The 24,000-nt window shown below is 42.8% G+C and overlaps 2 protein-coding genes across 6 annotated transcripts in view; one reads left to right on the forward strand and one right to left on the reverse strand.

Moving 5' to 3' along the window:
* LOC147030686 (uncharacterized) overlaps nt 1–4,043 on the forward strand; it is a 43,401-nt gene extending 39,358 nt beyond the window's left edge. Inside the window, exon 5 of the mRNA XM_085874985.1 lies at nt 2,836–4,043. Coding sequence (XP_085731111.1) covers nt 2,836–3,244 — 409 coding nt within the window. The 3' untranslated portion in view covers nt 3,245–4,043. The remainder of the gene's footprint in view (nt 1–2,835) is intronic.
* Nucleotides 4,028–24,000, reverse strand: part of LOC147030688 (uncharacterized) — a 30,217-nt gene continuing 10,244 nt past the window's right edge. For 2 of the 5 annotated variants that reach the window (XM_085874973.1, XM_085874974.1), the window contains 8 exons: nt 23,006–23,056; nt 22,022–22,141; nt 20,245–20,388; nt 19,826–19,946; nt 9,083–9,158; nt 8,013–8,088; nt 7,795–7,920; nt 4,028–4,404 (listed from right to left, as the gene is read on the reverse strand). In XM_085874973.1, coding sequence (XP_085731099.1) covers nt 4,303–4,404; nt 7,795–7,920; nt 8,013–8,088; nt 9,083–9,158; nt 19,826–19,946; nt 20,245–20,388; nt 22,022–22,141; nt 23,006–23,056 — 816 coding nt within the window. In that variant the 3' untranslated portion in view covers nt 4,028–4,302. Of the gene's footprint in view, nt 4,405–7,794; nt 7,921–8,012; nt 8,089–8,176; nt 8,961–9,082; nt 9,159–19,825; nt 19,947–20,244; nt 20,389–22,021; nt 22,142–23,005; nt 23,057–24,000 lie in introns of those variants that run through there. The other 3 variants (XM_085874977.1, XM_085874978.1, XM_085874975.1) reach the window with 2 other exon arrangements.

Genomic DNA, 24,000 nt, shown 5'->3' on the forward strand with positions numbered 1-24,000 from the left:
TGTGTGTGTGTGTGTGTGTGTGTGTGTGTGTGTGTGTGTGTGTGTGTGTGTGTGTGTGTGTGTGTGTGTGTGTGTGTGTGTGTGTTCGTTCATAAAGCATAACCTTTTATCTGCTAAATCCCCTACCCCACCCCTCTTTCTCTCTCTCATCCTTGCTCTCGCCCTCCCAATACAGTGAAGCACCCTCCTCCCACACCTCTGTCACTCTCCCCTCCCCTTGTTTGTTATATCTTTGGGAATTGCCATGCTTGGTGTAACTTGGGTTTGTCAAGCTTGATGACTTGGGCATGGTGTGGGTTATTATCTGCAAGAAATTATAAATTGGTGAAATATTTTTTTTGTGGTGGTCTCAGATGTTGGCATAGTAGTGTGCGCACCTCCTTTGCAGGCTCCCTCCCGTGTATGGCATGGGTACCTCGCTTGTATGCATACCCATGGGTATCTTTTATTTTGGAATCAAACTCTTTAAACTGACCACACACACACACACACACACACACACACACACACACACACACACACACACACACACACACACACACACACACACACACACACACACACACACACACACACACACACACACACACACACACACACGGTTCCCACTTATTTTGAGATGTATTTTTAAAGGACTTTAAAGGGCTAAAATAACCCCTTTTTAAGGACCACAGCCGAGAAATTCCAGGGGTAAATTGAGGTGAGTCACCTAGAAATTAACAAAGATAGTAAGTTTACAAAAAATTTATTTAATAATGAACATACAGAACATAGCAGCAGCTTATTCAGTCGACAAGGCACAACGCGCCACACAGCCAATTGGCAAATTCACTTCACAGTTACTGTAGAATCAGCCAGGAGCAGTCACAATTTTCCAGATGGCAGCACTCTCAATGTTAATGTGTTGTTATGTTAAAATGTTATTGTAGGTGCTGCCACCTGCAAAGTTGCAGCAGCTCCTGACTGCTTCTACACTACTGAACAGTACATTTTGTTAGCTACATGTCATTGCAATATCCAATTAGGACATAGCAGGCAAGGATTTAGCCTTCTCCTCAATTCCTCTTTCTAGAACTTTGAATTCCCCCCGTTTTTGCTTGGCAGAGTGCCTGAGAGCATTTGATTTTACCAGAAGACTGTGGCTAGTTTTGCCACCTTTTGCCTCAGCCTCGTCTGCATATTTTTCTGACAATGTGGTCAGACGTTCTATGTCAGTTTCCAACACCTTTCTCGTTTTCAAACCATCCACTTCATCTTCAACCATTTTTCGTTTTCTTTGGATGGTTTCTTGCCCCTTTCTTTTTCTCTTCTTCAAGATATTGATGGTATTTATGTCGAGAACTGGAGGCTGCGGATGGCAGTTCCTTTGCGATTTCAACTTTGAGCATTCCACCTACCAGTACAAAATAATCAATAATCTGCCTCAGGGCCACAAGCATGCCTTCACCCAGGTTGTCCTTCTCTATCTGTCTGTTGAGGGAAAAACCCCTCTCAACAGACACCTGACCATGGGAAACTAGCAACACTTTACGAACTACCCCCCACAACTTCTCAAACTTCTTGTTTTTACCCACACATTCATAGATTAACACATCTACCCTGTCATCTTCAACCTTGAAGTCCTTGAACCTAGACTTCAGTTCACACCCGACTACATCCTGCAGTAATTCTTTGTAACTCGCAACCAACATATCTACATTATCACCATCAACTCTGTTCAGTCACCAAATTTTCCAACAGGCATTTGAATTTGGACTTAGAGTGTTCTTGATCAGTCACCATCAACCTGGGATACAGAGAAGCCATATTTCTGGCTAAACTATACTTAAGAGGAGACCTTTCAAAGATTTTGTTGACACATTTCACCACAAATAGCCTACATTCTTCTTTGAACTGAAACACCTGGCATTCACTGATGGCCTTGGTTCTCAGGAGGGACTTCAGTTCACTTTCAGCCTTGAAACCAACTTCAATCTTTTTGTTTTCTACCCTTTCCTTTTCAAGATCCAGCTTTCACAAGTCATATGCAGTAGAAGCATTTTGTAATGCAACTGGCTTAACACACCTCTCGAACAAATTTCTGACAAATCTCTCAATATCATGAACAAGAAAGGGACCCATTGGCTTGTCTGTTTGGTACAAGGCTAAAAATGGTTCAACTGCACTGGCTACTGACCTGAAAAAAGACAGTTTTGCAACAGATAGCTTATCATTCATTGCACCATGCAGAGTTTTGTAAGAGTTGCTGGTTGGTTTCGACTTCTTCTTGCTTTCACATGCCTCAACAAATAACTTCAGGTGAGGCCACAATGGAATAACTCATATGCAGACAGGACCATTCTCAACCCACCTGTGCTTACAAAATTTCAATGGGAAGTCTTTACACCCAGTTACATCAGTAAAAATCATCGCGCCTGGCAGAGGTATCTTTACGATCGTCCATGAACGACGATCTTCCATGACGGCTCTCGCTGTTGGCTCCGTCAAGGCACGTGACGAAATAGCGGAAGTTTTTGTTGTTGTTTTTTATTAATTTTTCTTCTTCTTCTGCTGAAGACAAAACCTTTAGGACACAGCTCTTGGACACATTTGTCCTTGTTTAGAATACTAGTGCGAGGAAAATGAAACACCCTTCACCAAATAACAGGAAAATCTGATTTTTGACTTTTGAACATTTTCCTGAAATTTAAGGACATTTAAGTACTTAAATTGTACAACTCAGAAATGTTGGACTTTTATGGGTTTTAAGGACCCGTACGAACCGTGACACACACACACGTATTTGGACTGTATTGCTAATCTCCCACTCCACCATTTCCTTTCCCCTTTCTACAGGTACATAGCTCAGCTGTATTCCAAAATCTCTGAGATGCGTCTGGATAACACAGCACCGGAGGGCTCCATACGTGGATGTATCCTAATTTGTGTACCAGCACCAACCCTCGCTCCTCCCACAACTCCTTCTAAAATCTGCCCTCGACATCTTCACCAACCCCAATCATTTGCTCTTTTCACTGCTCCGTTTTTTTGTTTTAATTATTACTATAACAGTTTCCCTAACGAACGTGCAGTTATGTTTGGTCCTGAAGAAGTTCGACTCTTTGTCGTGGAGCGAGAAGAAGAACCCTTGGAGCACGCTACAACCCGGCTGTGGGACCTGCTGCAGGAGATGGAGAGCCAAAAAGCTCCGATACAGACAAACAATGCTGTCGAATCACCTTGCCATGGAGACACCAAGACCTGAGGCAGTCATGTTTCGAAGAAACAGTGAAGTTAAGGTTAACAAATTGATATTTATCTTCATAACTGCTAAAGAGTTGTATTTGTTAAGTCTGGCTATTTGTATCACCTTTACTTTTGTTGTGGTTGGAGTGTAAATTTTTGTATTTGTTTTTTTTTTTAATATAAAGGCACAGAAAAAGTATTCAAAGTTTATGGTATTTCTGCTCCCTCTTTCCTACTTAGATTTAGTTCTATATCTGCCTGGAAAATCTAATAATCAGAATTTGCAGAGAAGATCAAATTTAAAAAGAGCAACAATGTCTTTTTCTTAACTCTGGGGAAATGGGCAGGGTGGTTGGAGTAAAGACCCACTCAGTCACCTTTTCAATACACAGCAATGGGACAGATGTTACACATTCCCACTAACTTGTGCCAACTGCTGTCACTTTAAAAAGGCCTACTCGATTCACTGGAATGACAGGATTAACACCTACTTGCAACCAAACCTCATTCCAGTCCCCTTTTCTCTAAGACCAACTACCCTCTCAAACTCCGATCACAGTCATCTTGGTTTCTATTTCAGTCGTTCCACCTCGGAATGCTCTTGCTCACCCAGTAATGAACGAATGTCTTGGATGTGAAACAAGAGGTCATGACTTGTGTTTGAATGGCTGTCATTCAATTGCATTCATGAATATTTTGACCAATGGAACTCAGAGGAGATCTTCTTGGCTTACTGGTGTCTTTGGCATAATACATAAGTACATTTATCAGAAAGAACGAGTGTCCTTGTTGTATTAAAGAATCTTCTTCACATGGATGATTTATTGAGCGGAGCAAAGAGTTTTTTTTTTAATTGCAATTTGAATGAAGACATCAGTCTGCACCAGCGAGGATGCCAAGTTACTCCGTATGACCTTATAAACATGTCTGTCAATCTTCACTTTGGGGAAAACTGCAAGGTGTGTTTGATGCTTTCTTACAAACCCACTTGTGTAGCACATACATTATAAAACAATATTGTAAATGCAATGAATAAATGCAGTCCTGTACAAATCATAACCCACTCTCCCAAACCTTTCATTTTTGTAGCTTCCTCAATCTGACTGTTAAGCTGTGTCTCAGTAATGTTTCATTTTCTTCAGCCACACGGTGCAGCACAGACAGCTGTGGCATAGAGAGCTGTGAAGGAGGGATGGGAGGGGGATAAATATGTGTGTTTCAACAACATGGCTTATGTTGGCAAACATAAAATCAAAATAAACAAGAGAATTCATAGAACACCTTACCCTACGCAGTCTTGAGAAACAAGAACATGGGCGGGGTATGCGAGCAGCAAATTTGATTAGTCAAGATGATATAAAAATCTGTACTATTTTGTCCAAGTACTGCGAAATGGAAGGGTTTTGAAAGTGCTAAAGGCGATTTGTGTTTTACAGTATTCTAGTATATCATTCAATTAGTATAAAATAAAGGTTGGTGAATAAAATAATTGTTGGGACATTTACTGCCGTTGATGCAGCATCTTTTACACCACCTTATTTAACACGTTACGTTAGTTCTTGGTGCCTGTTTGTGTCCTTTCGGACGTCTTTAAAAACAGTAAGTTTCCTGTTTGGAATGATTTTCAATTTTGTTTGACTGCCAGACAGGCAGTCTAAAAAAAGTCATTTCCCTCTGCGCATGTGTGATCAGGACAAATTCAGAGCCAAAGTACAGTCATGCGCCACTTAACGACGGGGTTACATTCTGAGAAACGCGTCGTTAAGCGATGTCGTCGTTGTGCGAACATCATTTTTTTTTTCGTTTTCGAACATCATACTTACACAAACCTAGACATCGAGGCTACATGGTGTAGCCTATTGCTCCTCGGATACAAACCTGTACAGCATGTTACTGTACTGAATACTGTCGGCAATTGTAACACACATCCAAGAGAGACGGAAGATACGTTAGCTTTACCTTTGTGCTGTTCATGACGGCCATCGGTGTTGTTAGCAGCAGCTTGCAATCTCCTCCCGCATCGATTAATTATAGAAAGGTGAATAAATAGCGTTTGGATTTTATAAATACGTAATCATTGCATCGATGTTATAATTAACAAATGAAGAAACGAGCACCTGTCAATTGTGATATATATTTTCGGAACAGTGCGATTGTTTAAACAACATAAAAAGCTTCACTAAAAACTAATTTGTGTTTTAATGTCGACAAAGAACAACGATTTATTCGCGGAATTCTTCAATTCAAAGGTAATTCACTTGCTAGAAGGTAAACGTGCAAACATTGATTCAGTTTGAAAGCCGATTTCCTTGAATCCTGATTTAGCACGATCCTGTTTTTTTCGCGATGACATTTTATGGACCTCAACGATCGCATTATAACAGGGCCACACTGTCGTTTATTATCATTATGAGGTATTATGTACTGAACAGTGTACATAATTGTATGTGCTATTTTTATATGAGGCTACATCACTCGGCGATAGGAATTTTTCAGTTACATTTTTTTTTTCAGAGCTGGCAGATCTGTCGTATATGCGATCCGTCGTTGCCCGGAACGTCGTGAAGCGGTGCTTGACTACTATTAAACTACAGGTTTGTTTTCTAATTTGTGTGAAAAATCTATCATCAATTGAAATCAAGTTGTTCCTCGATTATAAGCTGACATTTGTAGACAGACAAAGTAAATCAATTGCTTAACCCTGCTTTTCGCTTCATGCGCATGGGATAAAAACGACAGTACCAATACATACATACAAGCATGCAGTGCATCAGTGTCCATTTTTCCACCAGTACTACAGGGGCCTCTGGCCAGGTAGATGCCTGACCCATCCCCATCTCCTTGAGATGCCGATTAACCTGCTACAGCCACGAGGCATGTGGTCAGCCTATTGGCAGTCTTCACTCACGAGGCTCCCTCATCTGAAAGAATCTGGTGAGCAGGATCAGCGTCAGGTAATCGAGCCACATATCCATAGCAGGGACAAGTGATCATCATCTCTTAGGGATAGGAGACTCCAGACACCCACCCGAAGGGAACGCCTCAAGGTAACCCAGGGAGACCACTGTGTAGTGGATGACGCTTTGAACAGCACCACCCTGATATGCACCACCGCAATCTTTGCGTTTCTCGTGTGTTTTGTGGAATGAAGTGTTTTTATGGTGGCCATTATGCAAATCCTGTCACCAACTTCCAAAGAAAGGTAACCAACTTGCAGGACGTTTACAGATGCAGTTGGCACAATATATGAATGGCCGTTGGCTCACAAGGAGCTCCTCCACCCTTTGATAGGTTTTGTATTTAATCCTGCCGGGTGTCCATGTCCATACACCATCCACACCAGGAGGAACTAGTGGGGGGAGCCCCGGGAGCCGGTTTAGTTGCACACTCGACCATGAACAGGTTAGTACGGGTTTTATATGTTATTCGTAGCAAGTAACAGATCTGATCTGGCCTGACATGACAATCAGGGTTGGGTGCCGCTGTATCGGCCAGGCTTCTCTGCACCATCTATTAGGCAGCATATCACAGAGCTCCCATCGTCAAGTGATCCCCCAACCCCAGCGTCCGAGTCGCTGGATTTCAAGTGCACGCCACTACGCCCAGCAGTAGTACTAAACAGGACAAAAAAAAAAATGTTCCACATGAAAAGGTTTATGGGCTTTCACCAATTTGGTACTACATTTGTACAGAAGCTACACGAGGATTTCTTTATTGAAAATTATATTTGTAAAATTTTATACCATACAAAGGCTCACCGAAGAGTTTGCATGCATTATGATGGGGAATAAAATTGCAAGCAAACAATGAGGAATGAAAAAGGAACACACTGACTGGGACTGTATCCATCTGTTCGGCAATGGACATTTACAACAACACATTGTTGTTGACAAACAGCAGGGCTGGCAGGATGGCCCAGAGGTAAGCACATTCGCTTCTAAGCTGTCTAGCCTGGGTTTGAGTCTCGACCCAGCTATAAACAGTCATCCTGGTGTTTCACAGGCAGGGTGATCGTTTCATCAATGCATGTGCCATTCTTTGGATGGACATTAAACGGGCGTCCCGTCAGCCAACATTAAGCGGCGTACGTTAAAGATCCCACGGTGTCCTTGGCGAAGAGTAGGCGAATATTCGCCGGCACCTTGAACAAGTTCCAAATTCCTGTGCTAACAAGCAGGGGGCACTGTATTAGCGGCACAGCTGCGCTCCCAGCAATGATGTAAACCAGCAGCCATCAGCTGCACACAAAATGAACAAATGACAAACAGCACTCAGAAGTTTATCTTGGTCATTTTGGGGGCGAAACAACCTAAACATTGAAAACAGCTTTGTGACCACACACGGTGATTGAAGATGAAAGGACAACATTGGTAGTCGTAGCCAACGACGATGGTCTATTGCATTCGAAAATAAAAACGTGGCCAAGTATGCCAGCTCCTGAAATGTTATGAATAAAACCTGGAATCGAAAGAAAAATTCAGATCATACCAGTGATGGAGTGAGTGATGGTCCACATTTGCTTTCGCCAGATGCACAACCCAAAAACGGAAGGTTGATCACGAAGCTTACCAGCGAACCATACTTGTTAATGAAAGCGAAGCAGAGTTTGGCAAAGGGAAGATAAGCTCGAAGCTCTGTGGAACGGTTTGACATTGTCATTATCGCCGTCTCCAAATCTTCCGCTTCCAAGTCCGGCTGAAAATTCCGAACACAAACATCAAACTCAATTGTGCAGTTCAATTTCTCTCGTGCACACTGTCACATTTCATTTCAAAGTAACCTCTGACCTTTTGCTCAAAGATGGCCTGCAGGATGGTGGGCAGCCCACCTCCCCAGACCTCACGATCTCGGATAATCATTTGCCTGGAGCACAGGTGTAGGAAGTTGGAAAAAACAGTGGAATTTGCGGAAATGAATTGATGGGTTGAAAGAACAGTAAAGGCAGAATTTTTTTTTTTCAGAAGAATGTTAAAAATTTGAAAGGAAATACTGAAATTACAAATAAGAAGCTTTTTGTAATTTAAAATATTTTAAAAGTTTCAATTATAATGTATAATCTTGATGTATGCTGAACGTTAAGCAAGGAAGCAGCACATACCATTTTTAGCTCACCTAGACTTTAGTCTGGTGAGCTCATGCGATCAGGCAGTCTCATAGGTGAGTGAGTGAGTGAGTGAGTGAGTGTGTAAACACTTCAATCATTTTCGCTTGGAACATACAATTTTGATGAAACTTGGTCACAAGCTTCATTTCTGATGCCTAACGAAGATGTATTGACAGTGTCAAAATCTGCGCTCATTATGGGGGTGTCTACGGGGGATTTGAGTGACTGTTGCTTCTAATCCAGGTCAGCTTCAGGATGCGCAATTCTTACATTAATTCTTAATAAGCAGCACATGCCTGCAGGGAGCACCATTTGCTTGCAAGTGCAGCTGCGCCACCGAGAAGTGCCCCCTGTAGGTTAGAGCAGGAATTTGTAATTTGTTCAGGGTGCCGGCAATATCTCACCTACTCTTCACGAAGGACACCATGGGATATTCAACTTCCACAAACTAATGCCGGCAGATGCTCGCCCAGCTGAACATCCATCCGAGGGACGGAATACACATTGATGAATCACCCCGACTGTGAAACACGGGGATGACTGTTTATGGCTGGGTTGAGATTCAAACCCAGACAAGACAGCTTGGAGGCGAGTGTGCGTACCTCTATGCCATCCTGCTAGTGAAATTGATCTGAAGAAGTGAAAATAAGTTGATTTGATGAGAAGCAGGAGACTTGATGAATATTTGACAAGGGCAGAGAATAAATAAAAAGAGAATGAGACCGTGGATAATGCTTTAAGAGAAGGAGAAACCTGAGTAAGAAGGGAAGTTCTTCCTGAGGAATGGACTCTTTGAGCAGCTTCGAAAGCAACTCTGCCTGGAACCGCCCTGAACCAAATGGTGAAGAGACACAGAAGAGCACATCAATTTTCCCCAAATGACTTCCATTTTCAACATTGGTTGCTATAAAAAAAAGTATTTTAAAAAACCATAAAATAAGTGTTGATGCAAGTAACTTGTGCGTTAATGACTGCATATCTATGAGTGACTAAACAGGTTTAATGAAGGTTTACATAATCAAATATTTTGCATGCACAATCAATTTGGCATCAGGATAGTTTTGATTAAACGTTTTACAAACATTGCACTTGGAAGAGCAAAGAGCCATGTGTGTGGTTAAACATTACAAATCAACTTCTCAGGAACTGGGATGAGCAAAGTGCAATTTGATGAAGTGGAAGGAACCATTGCACTCTGACCACCAGTGAACGTCATGCAGGATATCTTCCTTCTACATGCATCATGTTACGTGTCTTTTATCTTTGACTTGTCTAGTCTGGGATTTATTCATGATAGAGTCAGATCAGATGAACTCTGACCTCTGATCACACAAACGTACAGTGGACTGCAAAAGTATAAACCTCTGACCAATAATGCCACGTTTAGATGAATGACAAATTTTGTAGAAACAATTTTCTCATAACTGAAGGGATCAAACTAAACACTGTTATAGTTGAAAGAGGTTACATGTCAGGAATACCTGTAAAAAAACAAAAAACAAATACAAATCAAAATTCACTGGTTGTGAAAGTATTCAACCCCTGAGGTCAGTACTTGGTGGAAGCACATTTTACAGCAATGACTGCGACGAGTCTTTGTGGGGAGGTCTTTACCAGGTTTGCACAGTGAGATGGTGAAATCTTTACCCATTCTTCACGTGATAATTGCTCCAGGTCTGCCAAGTTTGATGGGAATCGTCGATGGACTGCAATCTTCAAGTCTCACCATAAATGTTCAATTGGGTTCAAGACGGGGCTTTGACTGGGCCACTCAAGAACATTTATTCTCATGTGGATATAGCTTTGTGCTTCAGATCATTGTTCTGCTGAAATCTGAATCTTCCACCCATTTTCAGATTCATGGCTGACTCAAGCAGGTTTTCATCAAGGATTCTCCTGTACTTTGTACACCGTCCATGGTCCTTTCTATCTTGACAAGCTTGCCAGTTCCTGCTGATGAAAAGCAGCCCCATAACATGATGCTGCCACCACCATGCCTGCCAGTAGGGATGGCGTTGATTGGGTGATGTGTAGTGTTAGGCTTGCACCAGACCTAACGCTTTGAATTTCAACCAGAGTTCAATTTTTGTCTCATCTGACCAGAAAACTTGTCTCCACATTCCTGCAGTATCATCAAGATACCTTTTTGAAAACTCCATACGAGCTTTTAGATGAGTCTTTTTCAGTAATGACTTCTATCTTGTCACTTGTCTATAGAAGTCAGCTTTGTGAAGGGAACGGGATATTGTATGTCTGGTGTTGGCTTAATGGTTAGGGTAGTGGGCTTGGGATCCTAGGATCCGCAGTACATATCCCACTTGACTGTTGAATTAATACCAGGTGGAGTTGACTCTGCCCATCATCCTTCCGAGGTCGGCAAAATGAGTGCCAGCTTGCTGGTATCCTGTGTCGGAGTGGTGGTGACCCGTCCAGGATTGTGCCCAATAGCCAAGAAGACTGCTTAAGCAGCACCAATACTCTGCAGAGTGTGGTCCCAATGGATGGATGGGATATTGTTGGTTGATGAACACTGACCCCCATCTGGGACATGGAACCTTTCAGATCTTTCAAATCCATTGCTGGATTTACAGTGACATCCTGAACCAGTTTCCTGCCGGCTGTTGAGTTTGGATGGGCGAACTGATCTGGGTCGAGTCTGGGTGATATGATACGTCTTCCACTTTTTCATGATGGATTTCACCATACTTAAAGGGATAATGAGTGACTGAAATCTTCTTATAACCCTCTCTTGAACGGTGCTTCTCCACCACTTTATGTTTGTCTTCTTTGGAAAGCTCCTTGGTCTTCATGTTTACCTTGTTTGTTGACCAAGTGAGTTGCACCTTAAAACTCCTCAGAGAAGTGGGGGAGATTAATTTTTTAAGTTAAACCACTGATTACATACAGGTTCAACCTATTACACATATTTTGTAAACTTTCAAACAAATAATTTGTTCCTGAAGTGATTTATGGTTAATCAGGTAAAGTGCTTGAATAATTATACAACTGAGAATCATCTGATTTTCTCTGTTAATCAAACTTGTTCACATTTTATCTGCATTTTTTTTTAGCTTTATCACTCTGGAGTAGTTTGTGAAGACTCGATATATTAAGTTCGATTTGAAAGAGTCATGAAATAAGCTCAGGTGGCATCAAAATGTGAAAACTTGGGGGGGGGGGAGGGAGGGGTTGAATACCTTTGCAGGCCACTATATTATCCCATAATACACCATCCTTTCTGAGGAAAGTTTAAGTTTGAGCTTACTTTGTCCGCCAGTGCTTTCCTTAGTTACTTACTGCCCATTATGCCTTCTGGCATGTAGGGCAGCAACGAAGGTTCTCCACTCCTGTCTGTTCTGGGCTAGCTTCTGGACACTACCCCAGGTCAGGTCCATAGTTTTCATTTCCTACTCTACAGTTCAACGCCAAGTGGTTTTGGGTCTCCCTCTTTTCCTTTTCCCTTCCGGTGTCCAGTGCAGGGCTATTCTTGGGATGCTGTCTGGTTCTCTTCTCAATATATGGCCAATCCAGTTCCAGCACCTTCTCATGATGATGGTGTCCATGCTCTCTTGTTGGCATTGAGCAAGGAGATCTTGGTTGGATATGGTGTTTGGCCAAAATATTCTAAGGATTCTTCTCAGGTTCTTAGTATGGAAGACTGACAGCTGATTGATGTTGCTTACTGTCATTCTCCAGCATTCTGAGCCATACAAGAGGGTGGAGAGAACACAGCTCTGGTACAACTTCAGCTTGGTCTTGGTGCTGTATTGCTGGGATCTCCATACATCGTTTATCATTCTGAAAACATTCCTAGCCTTGTTTAGCCGGTTCTTGACGTCATTGTGTGCTCCGCCATCGTGTCTGACTGTGCTACCAAGATAAGTGAACTCCTCAGTTATTGGAAGATCGTTTCCATTCACTTGGATTGGCAAGGGGTTTTGGATGTTTAGTGTCATTACTTCAGATTTTTTTCTGGTTTATCTTCAGGCCAATTTGTTGTGCAAAGTTACTGAGACAGGATGTTTTTTCCTGCATGTGCTTATGAGTGTGGGAGACCAGAGCCAAGTCATCAGAAAAATCAAGGTCTTCCAATGCTGAGAAGAAGGTCCATCGTATGCCTCTTGCTTGGTCTTCAGTTGTCCGACGGATCACCCAGTCAATAGCAATATTGAAGAGTAGCGCCGACATCACACACCCTTGTCGGACTCCTGTCTTCACCTGGAATGTGTGGTTACTGTTCCCCACTCTGCAAGAGAAGTTTGCGTAGAAGCTCTTAATCACTTCGACTATGTGCTGTGGGATCCCATACATTTGTAGTATGCCCCAGAGGCTGTCTCGGTGGATGCTGTCAAATGCTTTCTCAAAATCAACAAAGTTGATGTATATCTGTCTCTGCCATTCTGTGCACTGTTCTATAATGTTACGAAGGGCAAATATCTGGTCAATGCATCCCATCCCACTACAAAATCCTGCCTGTTCCTTCCTGAGCTGTTTGTCTACTGCGTCTGAGATAAGTTGTATAATAATCTTTGCCAGAATCTTGCTTCAAATTGATAGAAGAGTGATCCCTCGCCAATTGTTACACTCTCTTAAGTTTCCTTTCTTTGGTATCCTAATGATGACTCCTTCTGACCAGTCATCAGGTATCTCCTTCCTTTCCCAAATAGCTGTGTAATGTGGTGCAAGTACTTCAGCTGCAAGTTTTGGGTCTGCCTTGAACAGTTCTGCATTGAGGTTATCTTGATCAGGGGCTTTTCCATTTTTGAGAGACTTAATGACTGTAACAATTTCCTCCTGAGTTGGTGGTTCAATGCTAATGTCGAGGTCATCCTCTGCTTGTTGGGTGTCAGCCTCTATTATGAGTGGTGTTCTATTCAGTACTTCATTAAAGTGTTCCGCCCAGCAAGCTTCTTGTTCTGCTTCTGTTGTGAGGTGTCAGCCCTTTTTGTCTACAATTGGTATCTCAGTGGTTTGACGATGTTTGCCACAGATTATCTTGGTTATCTTGTAGACCTTCCCTTGCTCCCCTTTCTTGGCTGCATCTTGTGCTTGATGAGCAAGATCTTCTAGGTACACCCGTTTGTCAGCTCTGGCTTTCCTCTGAACTGCTTTGTTTGCTTCTTGGTACTGCATCTTATATCTTTCTTGCAGCCATTTGAGCTTGGTCTCATTTATTTGCTTCTTTAATTTTCTCCCATTTTCAATGGTTTGCCATGCATCTTTAGTTGTCCACTCCTTCTTTGTCTTCTGCTTGAACCCCAGGCAGGCTTCACTGGTTTTCACATAGGCTATTTTGGTTTGTTCCCACACAGTATTAATATCATTTGTATTTGGCTCTATGTGATTGTCCATATCTGATAGTGCCTGAAACCTGTTCTTTAATTGTAGCACGAAAGAGCATTTTACTTTTGGGTCATGTAGTTTCTCAACATCAAACTGTTGCCTGCCTGTGTTTTTGCTGCCCGTTTTCCTCAGCTTTACTTTGAGAACAGCCAGGACCAGGTGGTGGTCGCTACCAACATCAGCTCCCCATTTAACCTTAACATCAAGTAATGAGCGTCTCCATGTGCCGTGTATCATCAAGTGGTCTATCTGGTTCTTATCCCTTCCATTTGGAGAGTACCATGTCAGTTTGTGAATGTCTCTGTGTGGAAAGAGGGTCCCTCCAATTACGAGGTAAAAAGTGGTGCAGAGTTCTATTTGTCTCTCTCCATTCTCATTCATAGTACCACAGCCCTCTTTTCCCATGGCCCTGTCATGGTCTTTGTTGTTGGTTTCAACCTCGGCATTTCGGTCCCCCATCACAATCTTCATGTCATGTCTTGGTGTGTTTTCCAACTCAGTCTGTAGTTGCTCATAGAATTCATCCTGAACACTATCACTAGTTGGAGCATAACACTGGATGATGGTTGAATTAATTTGCTTCCCCCTCATTCTGATCTTCATGAGTCTACTATTGACAGGTTCCCACTCTATCAAACTATTCTCTACTCCTTTCTTTAAAAATAATGGCTACTCCTTCTCTGTGATTCTCATCATCCCTTCCTGAGTACAACACTGTCTCCCCTGTGCTGGTCCTAAGTCTCCCTGATCCCATCCATCTGCTTTCACTTACTCCAAGAATATCTAGGTTGTAGCATCTCATCTCTGATGTCACTTGTGTTTGTTTTCCTGTGTCATACATTGTTCGTATATTCCAAAATCCTATCCTAGTCTAATGTTTGGCATTCAGAACTTCCACCTTCCTGCCAGTGGCTTCCTTTCTGTCTTCACCATTGACATTCATCCTAGCATCTGTCGATAGCCCTGGAAGTCCATCACGCCCAGTAGTGTTGATTCCTTCAGTTGCTGTTTCCGTAACATATTTGTTTTACGAGACAGGGTTGTTAGCCCTGTGCTCAACCCCCAACCTGGAGGACCAGTGGACGCTCTTCGTCTCGCCTCTACCTTTCTACCTGTCCAGCATGGGAGGCCCTACTAGGAGACGAATCTCCCACTGACATAGCTCGAGTGGTCACTGAGACACACAAGCTAGTGACCACGACAAGGTTGCAATCAAACGGGGAGCCAGTGCTTTCCAGTGGAAGTTAATGATTATGTAACTAATTTCAGAAAGAGTAGCCGATTGTGGGCCAGCACCCCAGCCAAATTCCAAATATTTGCCTTGGATATCTCCTGGGAAAGCAATGGCAAACCATTCAATGCCAAGGAAACTGTGTTGGCAGCACCTGGTTTTTTATTTGAGAACAATTTCACTCAAGCACTTAAGCAGATTGGCATTTCACTCAAGCAAATTGGCAGGAACCGCAAGCAGCCATATCTCTTCAGGGCTGGTCTCTCATATCCACTGCCCCTGATGTTAACTCAGCCTGGAAATTCTTCCACAGAAACGTGCTCTCTCTTCTGCACAGATGCATCCCATCTCATCTTTCATTATCCTTCCATTCTTCCCACCCATGGTACACTGAATCCTGCGGTGAGGCAGTTGCTCTGAAACAACTTTCCTTCTCTTCCTGGAAGGCAAAGCCGACTGAAGGCAATGTCGGGTCATTATAAAAAAGGCTGCAATAAGTGTGTCCACTCTCAAGAGAGCCAGAAAACATCTGTCCAACATCAAGAATGAACTTTCAAACTTGGCTACCTCCTCTAAAACCTGGTGGCGCCTCGTTACCTTTGCCACAAAAGGTGGGCTGAGGTTATGTTTTCACCCCTGTCTGTCAGTCTGTGAACAGGATATCTCAAAAAGCTGTAGACAGATTCGGACAAAAATTCGTGGACAGGTTGGGTATGTGACAAGGATGATATTATGTTATTTTGGTGAAGATCCAGATCCGGATAATAAATTTTTTTAAGTGATTCTTCAACATTGGATAATAGGGCTAAAAACGATATAAAGTCGTAAGGCGCACTTTTTTTTTTCACGCCGGAAAATCTTGAAAGTAAGGGTTGCACTTTATAAACAGGGCGAAGAAATTTTGAGCGTTGGAACTCGCGTTCCTCGCGAAAATAGCACAGCGCTGCTGTGCGATACCACCATGTTTATACATGGGAAACTCCAGGCTCGTACATGGAGTGCTGAAATGAACTCTTGTACTTTTGACCGACGCACTCAAACATTTTCTGTGTGAAAATAACTTGCAAACAGCTGACATGGTAATCTTGCAAACAGCTTTGGATAAGGCATGGTAATCAGGATAAACAGTGAAGCATGATCGTGTCATGATGACGGTGATTATGATGATGCATGACATGGATTCTGAGAATTATTGAACCATGGAGACAAAACTCAGGAAAAGATGGATGAATTGATGAAATTGGTTGTGTGACAAAAGTGAATCTAACTCTGTGCACCGGTAATATTCATTATGTTGATTAAATGGATAGAAAGGTATGACACGTCACGAGAAGGTAAGTTTTCAAGACGAGCCGATGCAAGGCAGATGTCCATCATCGCGAATGTATGCAAGCTGTCAATCTTCACTAGACATCAAGGTAGATAAAGTCTGATCTGTATCTTTTTGTTTATTACCGGTATAATAATGCCAATTATTGTATGTGTCAACCAACCCGGATGTTTGTTTTAAGCTTATCGGAGGACGGCTTATGGGCTGTGGGAGGACGATTCAGAAAGCATCTCAGAGAGTGACGACAGGGACACCGACCTCCTGTACGCGGATTCAGATGAGGAACTTCACGCAGTATTCGACGAGACCGACGACGAGGGGTTTCTGGGGTTTTAGCTGAACTGCTCTCATGTGAGAACACAAAATTAATTCGGGAGCGACTAAACTTAAGGCCAGGGTCATCACTGAGAGGGCTGGAATCATCGACGTCAAAGCGAGCATTTCATGGGTGCAAAAACAATTGTCAGGAGTGTGAAAGTCTTACCGATGAATTATTGGAGACTTTCGCGGGCGATGTGAGGATGATTGGGAAATGCATCCATATTTTGTTTTCCGTCCAGAAAGGGTCAAAAATTGGGGTGCACCTCAAACTCAAAATGTTAGGAATAACTCGATATCTCAAAAAGTCATGAACCAATTTGAACGAAACTTGGTGGACAGGTTGGGTGTATGACAAGGCCAAATCAATTTGATTTTGTTGGAGATCCAAATCCGAATCCGGATACAAATTTTTTTAATATTTAATTTTCCAAGTGATTCTTCACCATTGAGAGAAAGGGCCAGAAATGATATACAGCATGTTATCTCAAAAAGTTGTGGATGAACTCATGTGAAACTTAGTCGATGAGTTGGGTAGGTCACAAGAACAAGCCGATTAGATTTTGGAGGTCCAGATCCAGATCAGGCTATCAGTGGGATACAAATCGTAAACTGTTCAGTCTGGTGGAGGCATGTGCTCTACTGAGCGCTGTTATATTGAAGTCTGTGTCTGGTGTATGCTCCTCTTCCATCTCTTCTTTCTGGAAGGCGATTTTGCATCCGGTTTTTGTCTGTTACGTCGTGATCTGTTCAGTGTACTAGCTCTTCCACGAGCCTCGACTATGTATACAAAAAAGAAAAAGAAAAACTAGAGGGTTCATTGAATACCTTACTTAAGAAATGTTATGTTGAGAAACAAGAACATTGGCAGCGTGTGAGTGGAAAATTAGATTGGTTATGATGACATAAATGCTGTAATATTTTGTCCAAGTATTGCTCAACCAAAGGATTTTGAAAGTGCCCAGAAGGCGATTTGTGTTTTATAGTGTTCATGTATATAAGTTCAATCAAAATATAATTAAGATTTTAAAGTCTGTAGAATTTGTTTTTGGAAGTTTACCGGTGTTGATGCAGCGTCTTTTACACCACCTTATTGAAAACGTTACATTAGCTGTTCATGCCTATTGTTTGTCTCCTTTATCATGTCCTTAACAGTAAGTTTCCTGTTTGTATGATTTTCAATTTTGTTTGACAGCCAGACAGGCAGACAGAGTAAAAAATTATCTTACTTCTCTCTACGCACATACGATAAGCATGGATTCAGAGCCAAAAAAGGGGTTAAACTGGAGGTTCGTTTTCTGATTCATGTTCAAAATACAATCAGGCTCCCCGAACAAATGGATGCCAACGTTGTCAGACGGAATGAAAACCCATCATTCTTGTTACAAAACAGCTAAAATTGATGAAAAAGCGGCCGAAATTGAAACCAACACAGTAATTACGGTCGCAATAGCAGATATAATGGAAACCAACATGTTTATTCTACACACAATAACGGTCGTGACGGAAACAAGAACGGTCAATCCCGAAATAGATTGGTGGGGAACGGAAGCAAGATTGGTTATTTCCGTCGCGAAACAAAAGCGGTTCATTCCGGTTACTGTAGTGCGAACAAGATGGCGGAAGCAGTAGAACGACCTGTTACGGTATGTAAATTTTTAGTGCTTGTGCCTCGAACATAAATGTAATATAGATAATATATAGTGGGTAGTACCTGATGTAGTTTTAACAATTTATTAAACCGAATTTTGTTGTGATAATGTTTGGTTTGCCTGTATTTCGAGCCCCCGAGTGAAGGATCGCTAGTTGTGTATGCCCAGTTCAACATAGGGGATCGTGTATGGGATCTTTTTACAGTTTTTACTTCATATTAACTTTGTTATTTTATTGGAATTTGCAATTTATTATTACTATCAAATTTTACCTCTTGCAAATATAAACGATCAATCGTCACTGATCGCTGCAGCACGGGGGCACGAATTTCACGAAATGTCAGCCACACATTAAATCAAGAGGGCGCATTTATCGTTGCTTGTACAATATCCCGTACCACAGACGGGTTTTCATTAACAGACATGATATATTCAAGGCAGACTACGTTAAAGTTAGACCGGGCGTAGTGGCGTGCGCCTGTAATCCGGCTACTCGGAGGATTGGGTTGGAGGATCGCTTGAGGACGGGGGCTCTGCACTGGGCAGGGTGTAGAGTAGCCAGGAATCATGGCGAAACCCAAATCCTGATCCCTGTGTCGTAAGAGGCGACCAGGGTTGCGTCAGGAAGGGCATCCGGCGTAAAACCTGTGCCAAATCAGCATGCGGATCATAACGGATGATCCGCTGTGGTGACCCCGAACGGGAGCGGCCGAAAGATGAACAACAACTACGTTAAAGTTAACTTACCATAACTTCAACAACTTTTCAAGCCGCCATGTTTCCCACGTTCTGGTAACCGGAATGAATCGCTTTCGCTTTGGTCTCCGCCGTTTCGCGACGGAAATAACCGATGTTGCTTCCATTCCCTACCGTTTTATTTCTGGAATTGACCGTTCTTGTGTCCGTCACGACCATTCTTGCGTGTAAAAATAAACGTGTTGGTTTCCATTATATCTGCTATTGCGACCGTAATTACTGTGTTGGTTTCAATTTCGGCCGCTTTTTCATCATTTTTAGCTGTTTTTGTAACAAGAATGACGGGTTTTCATTCCGTCTGACAACGTTGGCGTCCGTTTGTTAGGGGGGCCTGATTGTATTTTGAACATGAATCAGAAAACGAACCTCCAGTTTAACCCCTTTTTTGGCTCTGAATCCATGCTGATCGTATGTGCGCAGAGAGAAGCGAGATAATTTTTTACTCTGTCTGCCTGTCTGGCTGTCAAACAAAATTGATTCATGTTCAATTGATCAAAATTGATCCGTTTGTTAGGGGGGCCTGACAATGCTCAATTGAAATGAAGCTGTTCCCCCGATCATAAATTTATGTTTGTAGACAATCAGACAGACAGACAGGTAGAACTGAACCAATTGCTTAACTCCACTTTTTGCTTCGTGTGCATGGGGTAAACTGCACAACAATATTTTGTGTAATATGTATATGGCCCTTTACAATATAATGACAACAACAACAATAATAATGTGGAGTATAGTGTTGATATAAACTTAACTGCAATGTGCTTTTGAGAGAGATGTAAGGACTATTGACACTATTTCCCACAGTAAACATAAACACAACATTTCGGGGACGTACAAAACTGGCATTGCAATTGTAATGACCGTACCAAGAGGAAACGCAGAAAGGGGAGTGATGATGGCACTTGCCACAGCTTGAGGGAATAATCCAGTGAGCATGACCAGACTGCATGTCAGAGATCGTGGTGGGGGGCTGTGCAGGCCACGCAACTGGAAATGCAATCAGGAATAGTACAAAATACTCCGAGCATGTAAACTTCAAATCAACATGCCAAAAGCTTTACAAAAAAAAACCCCTTCCTGCAGCATGGTATGCTCTCGAACAACATTAGCAGGAAAGTAGAGGTGGAGGCCGAATGCTTGATTCGGAATGAGGGAACAGCCGATTGGTGATACAAACCAAAAGTACTGGTGCTGTTACCGCTCTGTATTACTCAAGCATGCTCTATATTTGTACGACCACACAAATGCAATTCACTGGTAAAGAATAGCAACAGCGATGACGTGCCTTTTGTAGGAAGACCTGCGCGGCTACAAATAAGATGACTGCGTGGCTCGGGGCTGGATGTACTTGAACCAGAGCAGAAACGAAGGCAGCCATAGCAGGAAGGGGCAGATCAGAGAGGGAAAGATTCCGGCACACAGCTCTGAGCTGTCGGAAGAAGAAGGTAGGGAAGAGAGAGAGAAGTAAATGCTTTCTCACACTTAGGTACACAAATCAAATACTTACACAGCTGTATGGCAAATTAGAATAAAGTTGCAATAAAACCTAAAAGAGGAAGTAATTTAATGGAAATAATCTCCCAGAGAGATCTTCATCCTTTTTGTCCAGGGAACCAATTTTGCAATCTCATCCAGTATTACTTTTCATTTCAACTTTGACACGATCCGCTGAGACTTAAATAGTTAACATCGCATCGATCAATTACATTCTTCATCGTTTTTCCATGTTCACGCGTGATGAACCGGAGATGTGTATGTGTATGTGTATGTGTATGTGTATGTGTATGTGTATGTGTATGTGTATGTGTATGTGTATGTGTATGTGTATGTGTATGTGTATGTGTATGTGTATGTGTATGTGTATGTGTATGTGTATGTGTATGTGTATGTGTATGTGTATGTGTATGTGTATGTGTATGTGTATGTGTATGTGTATGTGTATGTGTATGTGTATGTGTATGTGTATGTGTATGTGTATGTGTATGTGTATGTGTATGTGTATGTGTGTGTGTGTGTGTGTGTGTGTGTGTGTGTGTGTGTGTGTGTGTGTGTGTGTGTGTGTGTGTGTTACGGCCTGGGGTTCAAGGTTCACCATGAGGGGAAGCACTCAAGTTCCTGAGGCCAACAGCCACGGATACTTTCGTGGCCTGGCGGGTTCGTAATCACCAAATCAACCACCAACGCCGATTGGTACCACCAATCCTGGCAGGGTTCCCACTACTTCGCATATTACCTTCCCATTGGACGACAGCATCAGGGGAGACTGGTGCCCTCAGCGCATACTCGGATTACTGCCGAGCGATAGTCAGTGTATGCTGGCTAACAAGAGCAAATCACGTGGGGTATAACTTCCTGGCAAATACTACGCGCAAACTACGCTGGACCAATGGAGGAAAAGACGCTATGAGTTGGATACATTACAATAACAAGTAATATATTGTTGCGGCCACAGGTACCGAGACACCAGCTTGTCACTCAGGGGGATTAATCCCCGGTTGTCCTCGGTTGAGCCAGACCTGGGGCCACCGCTCACAATCAACGTTGTGGTACGGTGGGTTGTTTTAGAACCACGAACGCCACCCAGTCAACCACGAGTTCCAGTGTCCACCATCTAATTATTCCGTTTAACTAGAGGTCACGTGGTTACCTGAGCGGGGAGCGCGCCCTCGGCAAAGCACCAATGTTATCTCGATTAGATCTTAATTTGGGCGGCCGAGCGTTTTAACCGTTGGTGCGTGCCGACGATTTTTGGTCAAATCTGTGGTAATTACCTCCCAGTCTATCTAGGTTCGGACAATGCTCGACCAATGGAAGGAAAGGACAAACACGGACAGGTTGGAAATCGACAAATAATTTATTAATAATAAAATAAATAAATAAAAAGAACTTTTTATTTGCCGAGGTAAATAAAGAATGAATTTCAAAGCAAACTCAATCAAAATGCCAGGAAAGAGACAAAGAGCAGATGCTTATCAGTAGTTGACTTACTTACAGCTAAACACAGACAAGGGTACCCAGCAGATCATTCAGGGGGAGGGGAGGGGGAGAATAGTCTCGCTCACCAGAAAGTCGTCTGTGAAGCGAAAACGTCCTGAAATGCGTGCGTGCGTGTCACGTCCGTCGCCAGCACCCCGCTTTGCCGTGCACCCTCTTGTGGGGCAGCCTTGAACGCCAGTCAAAGTCTGGAGGGCACCGAGATCGTCCATCGCGGGTTTAGACCCTGGTGTTGTTGATGACCGACCCATGCCTCATTTGTTGGCGGCGCTGCTCACACCTACACGCGCACCACACGCTCACTTGCCGAAGCACTGGGAAGGATGAATTGTCTCATCGGCGCTGGTCAGACACCCACACGCGCATCACATGCTCGCTTGCCCAAGCACTGGGAAGGACGAATTGTTTCGTCGGCGCTGGTCAGACACTAGTTTCTTACCCGCTTCTCTCGCCCTTTGCTTTTTCTCCTCACGCTTTTCTCTTCACAGTTTTTCTCTCCTCAGAACGTACTTCTCGCTCGTTTTTATTTCTCCGGGCCGTCTCCGTGGGGTGCCATCCACCCCAAGCTCACCCCACCCCACTGGCGCACGGTTACCATGACGACCCGTGCGCTCCAAAAAAAGGCGGGCGTCGGAGCTCACGAAAGATTGCCGCTGAGGAAGAATGGGGCGGGCTTCAGAGCTCGTGAAAGAAATGTGTGTGAACGTGCCTGTCGTAAAGAAAAAGCTTCCCACAAGAGAGGGGATCTATCCTTTACCCTTCTCAACACATCACATTTAAAATGCCATTAGACATGGGGATGGGGCTATTCTGAACATGCATTTAAGGAAATAACTGTCTGAGGACCTGGATGTGTGGATGCATTAATCAGACTGGATTCTGAAAACCATAACAATATTTACAGCAAGGGTGAGGAAAAGTATGCGACACAAGCAAGTAATTGTTTTAATTCAGGGAAAACTTGTACAGCATGGACAAGCAAGCATTGGTGAGGTGTGGCAAAATTGGTGAGTGTGTATACATATGTGGATGTTTGATGAGTGAGTTTTTACCTGCTGAATATTACAGCTTCCAAAAAGAACGAGCTCCACTGGAGGATCCGCCTGTACACATAAAAACACTTTGATTACACATAAAACTAGAACGGGCACTCAAAGAGCGCATATCTTCGCCGCCACTACTTTTTTTGTTCTTGGTATGAGTGTGGGGAACTGGTTTCATATGAATGGTCTTATGACACAAACCACATATCTATAATGTCATGACCCCCCCCCGACTTTCGGGGGCTACGGACCAAACAACAATTAACTCACGTCGTTTTGGCGAGTCTTCACTCGCAAGCTCGGTGAATACAACGTTTCAACAAGAGAAGGTAATCTCGTTTGATGCTGGTTTCATGCAAATCGAATAAGAATTGACTGAGTTATGCCGAAAATCGTATATTTTTCAAGGGCGTGACCCCCCCCCCCCGACATTTTACCCCAACCGGTGACATGTGTTATGACGTCATTGTGTCACAAGATTGGGCATTAAATTCTGAACATTTTGGTGCTGGGTTCATGTAAAGCGGACAAGAATTGACCGCGTTATGACAAAAACCGCATATTTTTCAAGGTCGTGACCCCCCCCTGACCTTTGACCCCTAACCGGTAACAAGAGTATGGGCGTCATTGTGTCATATTGCATATCACAAGAAGAGGCGTTGAATTCTGAACATTTTGGCGTAAGTTGCATGCAAATTGAATAAAAATTGACCGTGTTATCGTAAAAAGACGATTTTGACCTTTTCGTGACCTTGACCTTTGACCTGAACGATCCCAAAATCTAATTGAATGCTTCCTGGCTAATAACCAATCATCCCACCAAATTTCATGCAATTCGGTTTAATACTTTTTGAGTTATACGAATCACAAGATTACAAATAAATAAATAAATAAATAAATACACGCCGACCAAAACATAACCTTTCGCAGAATGCGAAGGTAATTATCAACTTCGATTTCTGCATTCCAAGAGGAGATAATTTGTTTGTTGCACATCACGAGTT

Source organism: Eptatretus burgeri, chromosome 3, assembly GCF_056783735.1.
Source record: "Eptatretus burgeri isolate ZD-2024b chromosome 3, Ebu_testis_v1, whole genome shotgun sequence".
In the NCBI taxonomy this organism is placed as follows: domain Eukaryota; kingdom Metazoa; phylum Chordata; class Myxini; order Myxiniformes; family Myxinidae; genus Eptatretus; species Eptatretus burgeri.